At 35.4% G+C, this 8,806-nt stretch overlaps 1 protein-coding gene across 3 annotated transcripts; it reads left to right on the forward strand.

Moving 5' to 3' along the window:
• Positions 1 to 539: 539 nt before the first annotated feature.
• On the forward strand, positions 540 to 8,570 carry LOC137083176 (carcinoembryonic antigen-related cell adhesion molecule 8-like). 3 transcript variants are annotated; one of them, XM_067448929.1, is made up of 9 exons: positions 540 to 699; positions 858 to 1,181; positions 2,773 to 3,045; positions 3,149 to 3,403; positions 3,735 to 3,876; positions 5,628 to 5,668; positions 5,850 to 5,875; positions 6,331 to 6,483; positions 6,675 to 8,570. In XM_067448929.1, the coding sequence occupies exons 1-9, from the start codon at positions 648 to 650 to the stop codon at positions 6,708 to 6,710; spliced, it is 1,302 nt and encodes a 433-aa protein (XP_067305030.1). In that variant the 5' UTR covers positions 540 to 647; the 3' UTR covers positions 6,711 to 8,570. The 3 variants fall into 3 exon arrangements, with proteins under 3 accessions (XP_067305030.1, XP_067305032.1, XP_067305031.1); XM_067448931.1 differs by having other exon boundaries at positions 3,738 to 3,876; XM_067448930.1 differs by having other exon boundaries at positions 542 to 699; positions 5,853 to 5,875.
• The last annotated feature ends 236 nt before the right edge of the window (positions 8,571 to 8,806 follow it).

The following is an 8,806-nucleotide window of genomic DNA, read 5'->3' on the forward strand; positions in this document are numbered from 1 at the left end:
GTGAAGTTGCTTTTCAAATAGCAGAACCAAAGTAATCTCTCTAGTAACTAATTAATTTTTTGAGTAACTAAACTACCCCAACACTGCTGTACATGCTCATTAATTTAATGTTCATACTTTTCAGTTGGCCAAGATTTCTAAAAATCCTTTCTTTGTATTGGTCTTAAGTAATATTCAAATTTTCTGAGATACTGAATTTGGGACTTTCCTTTTTTGTCAGTTATAATCATCAAAATTAAAAGAAATAAACATTTGAAATTATCAGTCTGTGTGTAATGAATGAATATAATATACAAGTTTCACTTTTTGTAATTGAAGTCTATATTTATTTTAACTTTTTAACAAAACCAAACATCCCCTTAAGAAGTTTCACTTTTTGAACAGAATATGTGAAATAAATCAACTTTTTGATGATATTCTAATTATATGACCAGCACCTGTAATGTCTTTGAGTTCAATAATCTGAGTTAGGTAATCGGAGTGTTTATTTCCATGACCAAATCTAAGGCATGACTCGTGTTAATATTCAGCACTAGGTGGCACAGTGAGTTCTGCACTCTTTATCAGCCGTTGATCATTAACTGAAAACTGATGTAAAATAGTTCAGATGATTTGAGCTGCAGTTCCTGACAGATGAGAGCTCGAGCATGATGGTCTATTATCGTTTGTACTGGACACTGTGGATATTGTCGTGTTTTGGTGAGACTTTTTAGTAATCAAATTATGCTGTCTGTTTAATTTCTGTAGCCTATAAAATAATGATATTGGTTGTAATTAATTATTTATCTGCAGTAACATGTAAGTCTTCCCTTTTAGTGAGGATTGTTTCTTCTCCCCCTCCTCCCACCCCCACATAGGACAATATTTAGGTCAAGACCTGCAGTTTCCTGAGCCGGCTAATAGAGCAGTAGGAGAAAGTGTCGTACTCGCTCCTGATAACCCACCCCCAACATGGAATATTTCTGCTCATTGGTTCTTTAATTCTTCACCTATACTTGGATTAACGCCTGGTGGTGAACCTGCAGTAAACCCTGCATATAAAGACAGAGTCCGTTTTAACAGCAGCACTCTCGCTCTGGAGCTGCGGAATCTGACACTGGATGATTCTGGGATATACAAACTGACTGTAACAGTTAGTATTTTAGAAATACTTACAGGAGAAACTTCACTACAAGTGTTCGGTGAGTTTGCTTAAATTTGGTTCAGCGCTTGATCATAAATTAGGCTATATGCCTAAAAAATTATGTTTAAAGGGGTGTTCTGAGGTTTTTTCTAGGCTTGGTTGTGCTTATGGGGTGCAGTATAACATGTCTTAATACTTCTTCTTTTCTTTCTTTTTTTAATGTATTTTTCTTATATTTTACCTTTATTCCACACCGCTGTCTCCACTGTCCTTTGAACGTCTCGTTTGCTTCCTGCTTCTATGAAAACGAAAAACACAATGTAGTTTCATGTATTTTTACTGGCTGAATTGCCAAGCACAGGTTGTCTGGAAATGCCACGGCCTTTACCTTTACGGGCAGAAGTCACATCTGGGGCAGTGTTTATGTTAATATCAAGGGTTTATGATGTCACCGACCCGGGAAGAAGCTCATTGTAGTCCAAACTGGCCGTTTTTGTAGGCAATAAACTGCCATAACTTTAAAAGACAATATCTCAGTTTGCATTTAACTTTCAGCACTGTAACTTTGCAGATACTGTTTATGCTCAAGCAGCAACATTACACACTAACTAAAGTTAATAAAGTGAAATCGCATGCAACCACCCCTTTAACGATATGGTTGAGGAGGTTTTTAATAATATGTGAAAGATTAAAAAAAATGCTATGATAACTAGCAACTGCCTAGCAACACCATAATAACAACCTCCCATAACACTCTAGCAACTGCCTAGCACCCACACAGCATACCCTAGCAACCACCTAACAATGCCCTAGCAACCAGCCACAATGCCTTAGCAACCATCTGGCAAAGCCCTAGCAACCACACAAAATATAGCTACCATCCAGAATACCTTAGCAACCGCCTAGCAATCACCAAAAACACCTTAGCAACTGCCTCAACACACCCTGGCAACCGAGTGCTGAGTTTTGTCACTTCAAGCACCACTCACGTTTTCTTCACGAAATGCACATTCTAGTTATATCTATAATTACACTGCCGATCCTTCCCTTACACCTTAACCCACCCTTAAACTTAACCAGAGCATCAAACCTGTCCCTAACTTTATCTATATGTCATTTCAATGGCAGCAGAAGTGGAATACTTCTAAATACAACATGAACACATGAAATCTAAGAACAACAAAAAATGATTTACGTACATAGTAGTTAAAGTATATACAGTACATCTCAAATATGACACTAAAGTGTCATATTTGAGATGTTAAAAACTTATTGACATTAGAGAAACACCCAAAAATGAACATTAAGCAAACAGAATTCAATGGTTAATATAAACAAACATTAACTGTTAACATTACTAAGGAATTAAAAGTGACAAAACAAAACAAATGCAAACTGTAAATGATTATCATTCTACATCACAGTTATTTGCAGTTACAAACAGTCAGTATTCAGTAATACTTATATACTAATGCTAGGTAGTAGTGCACTTTTAACTGTTAATTGCAATTAGGAACCAGAAATGTATGACAAAATTAACATAATGCAAAAGCACAAACTCTTTTGCTGTTTTTACAACTGTTCGATGGGTCCTAAATGTGAAAGACTTTAGATCCAGTATCTTATTTCTTTTGCTCTCGTTTACGCAGAAAAAGTATCTGTCAGTCTTACTGGTACAGAAGAATCATTAATAGAGGGCGACTCATCTGCTAACATCAGCTCTGAGGGAACTAGCAGCATCACCTCCGTGGAGTGGATGAAAGATAACAGTCCTCTGTCTCCTAGCAACAGAACCAGCTTCTCACCTGATAACAGATCAGTGTCCATCAGTCCAGTGCAAAGATCAGACAGTGGAGAATATCAGTGTACTTACAGAAACCCTGTCAGCTCTGAGACCGCAAAACTCAGGCTGATCATCAACTGTGAGTGTTAAACATTTAAACATCAAGATGATTTGAGTTCAAACCTGATGAAATATAGACATACTTCAGGGCTCTAACAGTGAGTCTCTTGTGTTTGTTCTAGATGGACCAGAAGAGGTTTCTATCAAGGGTCCGGATGTGGTGGATTTAGGGGTTCCAGTGTCTCTGTCTTGCTCTGCGAATTCTGTACCTTCTGCCTCATTCAGCTGGACGTTTAATGGAACAGACACCAATGTGAACACAGACACGTTCATCATAGATAAGGCTGACTTGACTGACAGTGGAGATTACGAATGCACTGCCTTGAATAGCATCACAACCAGAAGCGCCTCAAAAAGACATGCTTTACTAGTTCACGGTAAGTGATATAACTAACTCTAAATGCGTTTTCAACTTTTGATAATCAACAATCTTAATTTACCTATTAAGGTATGTTATTATTTTCAAAAATGTATATAATAATAATAATAATAATAATAGGTACTTTTATGACATTTTATGTTGCTTTAGATTACTTTGGACAAAAGTATTTGGATAAAAATCTGCTACATAAAATAAATAAAAAACACCCATTCGAAAGACCTTCATACGTGATTATTTATTTAATCTGTTTCATTTCAATTTTGATGACAGTGCATTACAGTTAATATTGTGTGCAGTACATGATCTGTTGTTTATCTTAATCTTAGTAGGTGGTGGTGGAGGAGGAGGAGGAGGAGGAGAAGGAGGAGGGCTGACAACAGGAGCGATAGTTGGGATTGTCATTGGAGTTTTAGTGGCAGTTGCAGGAATTTGTGGTCTGATTGTCTATTTAACAAAAACCAAGAAAATGTAAGTAAAATTACATTAATTACATGTGAATTATGTGCAATTAAAGTGACTTTCCTTAAAATTTGTAAATATATATGCAGGTCTGGCTGTACAAATGTGCTAGTATGTGCTAGGCACCCTCAATAAAACTTAAGAGCACCCTCCGTTGAAACTATTATAATAGCATATTGGCAAAATAAATTTAGCCGACTGTATTCGGTACCTACGGATTTTAAATGCTGCCATTCCATATGTGTGTTTTTTCACTCTGAAAATGTAAAGAAACCTAGTAGCAACCAATTGTAGCAAATCACAGACATGTCTGTTGAGCACATGAATACAATGTCTTATCAGAATTTTTTTAATTTGTGGCTGTTTCTCAAAGTATGTCTTAATTAGGGACCGGTCCTGCCAGGTTACTTTCAAAATACAAACTCAGAAGGACACAAGGACATAGAACGCATCTTTGTGAGAATTGAGAAGTCCTGTAATTTTATTACTCAAATAGCCATACCAGCATATTACAAGTAGTGGGTAAGCACCACCCAATGCACAATAAATAACACATAATGTCACACGTCATAACCCTTCTATTGTGTGAGAAGAGAGGTTTAAAGCTTTCAGGCTTCTGTACGTTGTCTGCCTGCAGTGACTTCTGGTATGTCTAATAGTTGCATCCTTGATATCAAGAACACAGCTGTGTATCTTCATGCGTTGTTTGTAGTTAATTTAAACAACAACAGCGTTTTGGGGTCCTGAAAAAGGAAACTTGGGTTTCAAAGTGTATGTTTTTGAAAACTATACTGTTATTGCATGCGTGTAAACTACAAAAACGCAAATTCATGAAAACAGTGACATCACGCGCATGCGTATTACATGTTCAGTCTATTGGAGAGAAGTGGTTCTTTACAAAGTGACATCGCCAACTACTGCCTTGGCATGCATAATACATTTTTAATCGTATTAGCGGATCCGTGAGGGATCATTTTGACAACGCCTGTATGTGAAAAAACACAGGATAAACATTTCCGTTTTCAGTATATCGTTGTCATGTAAACATACGCTAAGTTTTCAGTGTTGTATTTGCCTGTTCGGATCATTTATTAGTTGTCACAGTTTCAGATTAGTCCACACCTGTTCTCTGTTCTTTTTATGGTCTTTCTTTAAGCCCTGAGTTCTCCTGAATTCTCCTCTGTTCATTGTCTCTTTTATTGAAGTTATGTTATATGCTATCGTTCCTTGTTTTTATTAAAACTGTATACTTCTCGTTTGTTCTGCGTCATGCATCTTCCTTGGGATTTAACTACACGGCAACCGGTGACAACGCTAAAATAATGTACAAATATTTCACAATTTATTATTATAACTATTATTTTCAAACAGTTCAGTAGGTAAATAGTTGAGGGAGTGTTCTCCAAAAGCTTTTGCTGTGGTACTGATATTGGTACTGTAATTGTACTATGTAGTTACCGCCGGCTACAATAGCTTGTATTTCGTGACTAATAAAACAAATGAAAATAAATTCATATTTATTTATTTATTTATTAACTTAATGTTGTAAATCTCCCAATGGTGGTACCTATAGGAGCTGTTTCTTACACATTTCGTGAGCACTTTAAAGCAGCCTCACTCATTTCAGAAGCACTCTTGTGATTTGATTCTGGAAAATGACCTCTGCAAAACAACTGTAATAAGCTGCTTATTTGTGAGACAAATATTTAGTAAAGATAAACAACTGGTTGTAAAAAAATATATTTGTTTTTACATTACAGACCAAAACCAACCCTCCAACAAAATAAACGGCCAAGTGAAGGTATGTTTGTTATTATTTATTCATAATTTCAACATGAGTATGATCTGATTGAAGCAACACTACTGAATTATAGCAACATTGTCCATCCTGTGACCGATTTCAGAAGATCTATTTATATTACAGATGATTCAGCACATATTTCTCTCAGTATCAAACTTGTTTCTGTGTTTCTTTCTTTAAGCAGCACCACAACGCAGACAAGAGCCTGTAAGTGACTTTTTAGTTTTAGTTTTCTCCTCATCACAAACATTTTTATTCTCTGAATACCTGATTTAAAACTGTAAATCTGATGTCAAATGACCCATTACAACCATTTACAGGAAGGTGTTTTTCAGTGGTAGGAACTGATATTCAGTTGTTCAGCCTCTTCTGTCTCTTGTGTCTTTTATCTCATAGAGGTTATTAAAGAGTTTATGACTTAGCAGGAAGGATGAGTGTATTTTTACAGTCAGTTCAAATGGACTTTAAGCTTACAGAAATGACTGCAGTGAGCTATTGATATTTGCCTATGTTTAGTCATTTGAGTATCATGATAATTACCACTGTTTAATAGTGGAACCATAACAGCAACAAGAACATTTTTATCAGACGTTTACCTAGATTGATATCATTGGGTCTGACATTGTGATTGTAATTCGACAAAAACAACTGACTATTTGTAGGAATTGAACTATGCAGACGTCAGCCATTTTCAGAAGAGAGATGGAGAGAGAGTGACTCTGGGGAGCAGAAGTGAGCCTCAGCCTACCACAGAGTATGCAGAAGTAAACCATGGAGCAAAGTCAAATGCTCCTCCACCTCCCTATGGAAGTCAGGTGAGCAGTTTCATATATTAAATGTAGCACATCCCATTGTAAAACACCATATGTGAACATAAGCTGCAATAAAACTGTAATGCATCATAAAAGAAGTGCAATTATTCTGTCCTGCAGCCATGCAGTAAAATAATAAGGAAGAAATGTGGTTGTTTTCTATTATCATATGCTTGTGTAACGTCTCCCCTCAGGTATCAAACTCTACCTATGCGCAGGTGAGGAAGTGAAGACACTGAAATGTACTGCACTGAGTCTTCCACATGTTGCACATTTACCAAAAAAAAAAAAGGTATTTCTTTAATTTAGCTTTATGTCGCTGTGTAAGTGAAATGTAACATTTTTATTGTGGTTTTGAATGCAAGATGGCCTGTCAGGCTGTGCAGTTGTTCTATTTTCATGATTATAATAGAGGAGACGGAAGGGTGGTAATATTTTTTGTTTTAACATCTTGCTTAATGTTCCCAGATTGATCTGATACAAATGTGTTATTTCGAAATGTTTTTAAACTTGTTTTGAAATCTATTATGAAAAATAAGGTCACATACAAAATGACATTGCAACATACCTTGTAGGAGTGAGTTGTAACAGTATGGCTGGGTGGGTTAAAACATTATAGAGAAATGTATATCTTTTTTAATGCACAGTCATTTATTTATTTTCATTAAAGTAAATGACTGAACAAATACATAAAACATGGGCTTGCACTGTTGTCAAATATCAGCTTATACAATGTCCTATTTTGTTACAACCCTTCCCAGCTCTGAGATGACAGTTCCAGTTAAACAAGAAGCTGCTGATTCAGATGAAACATGTTCTGTCTAATAAAACAATCCAATTATAAAGGGAAGTGTTGATTTTTCTATCTCAAGTGTAGTTTTATATTTTGGTTCGCCTGTATATTTTTACACAGAGACTTACAACTGCTACTGTCACCTCAAGACGATGTTAGTCATGTATGATTTCATTCCAGTATGTAATTGGTTAAACTGACCGCTTTACCACCATCCCCGGTCTCCCACAGCATGTCATTATGGCATGTGACTGAAAAATCTTATCATCATATAAAATATCAACTGTTTGCGCCATATGCACCCCAGTGCCTTTTAATTATAACTTGCGATTCACACTTGATATTGTTCCAGATCATTCCATTTGAAACTGTGACAAATCTTCAGAGCAAAGGATTGTGGTCTGCTAATGTCTGGATTGTTATCCGTCTTATCTAATTAGTCCATACACACTCTTCCTTTAAATGTTTTATATTTACAGGCAAATATTTAGCTAGGATTGATCTCAAACACAAAACAGTTGAAACCATCAGATATATCCTAATTTCTTCTTTCTTGCACTGGGAAAATAAAAGAACTGTGATAGTGTGTAATAAAGACTAAATTCACCTTTAGATCTGAACACAACGTCATACAGGAAAGAAATAACAAGAAATGTATTGTCATATTCTGGTAAACAGATTTATATGGTTATTTATATGGAAGTTATATTATCCGATTGTCTGTGAAATAACTACTGTATTGTTATTTGTAATTTATGAAAACTGTGATGACATAATATGTAATTTGCTCCAAAGAAAGAGTTAATTTGTGCGTTTGTTTGATTGTTTTGTTTTTGTTTTTTTGCTCATTCTCCCTTCTGGTTTTCAGCTCAGTTATATTTATAAGGTCACATGCTGTATTTTCCCACATGGTGTGATAACACTGAACCGCATCTTGGAAGGATTTGTCAAGGCAGATGTAGTGAGCTAAACTTTAACTGTGATTGTGTGTTTTATGACAACAAGTGACCTAAAACTTATCATGGCTGAATTCTAAACAAGTCTTGTTCTCATGTCATGCTCAAAATGAAATGGTTATATAGATTATGAAGGTCTTTTTTACATACATATATTAATAATTTGTGAAATTTCTTCTTTTGTGAAATCAGTTCAAATGACATGCATCTACACTGACTTGACGTTTGTTTCTTCCTCTTTTTTCTCCCTGAGAAATATGTGAAAGCATTCGTTCCCTGTTTGTAAATGTGATAAAATGACATTTCTAAATGCATTGCTAGCTTTTAACAGTAAATACAGATTTTGCACCAACTGTGTTGTTATTATTATATTGTTGGTATTATCATGTTCCTGTAAAGCAAATTATCTTTGACTTTTTTACAGCCTGTTTTATAATCGTCTTAATCATTATCAGTCCCCAAATGTGGACTATGTGGATACACAAATACGAATTATGACTTACAATTTTATTATAAATGCCTTGTGAAGATTTTGAAAATTTAGATGTAGCTGTAGATGTATTTTGTCAGTTACTTT

This window comes from Pseudorasbora parva, chromosome 7 (assembly GCF_024679245.1).
Source record: "Pseudorasbora parva isolate DD20220531a chromosome 7, ASM2467924v1, whole genome shotgun sequence".
Classification (NCBI taxonomy): domain Eukaryota; kingdom Metazoa; phylum Chordata; class Actinopteri; order Cypriniformes; family Gobionidae; genus Pseudorasbora; species Pseudorasbora parva.

Bases quoted from the DNA above. Each gene is read 5' to 3' on its own strand.
- LOC137083176 (XM_067448929.1), top strand. From the start codon at position 648: ATGATGGTCTATTATCGTTTGTACTGGACACTGTGGATATTGTCGTGT. The intron at 700-857 runs GTGAGACTTTTT...ACCCCCACATAG, and splicing joins GTGGATATTGTCGTGTTTTG to GACAATATTTAGGTCAAGAC. The intron at 6,484-6,674 runs GTGAGCAGTTTC...GTCTCCCCTCAG, and splicing joins CACCTCCCTATGGAAGTCAG to GTATCAAACTCTACCTATGC.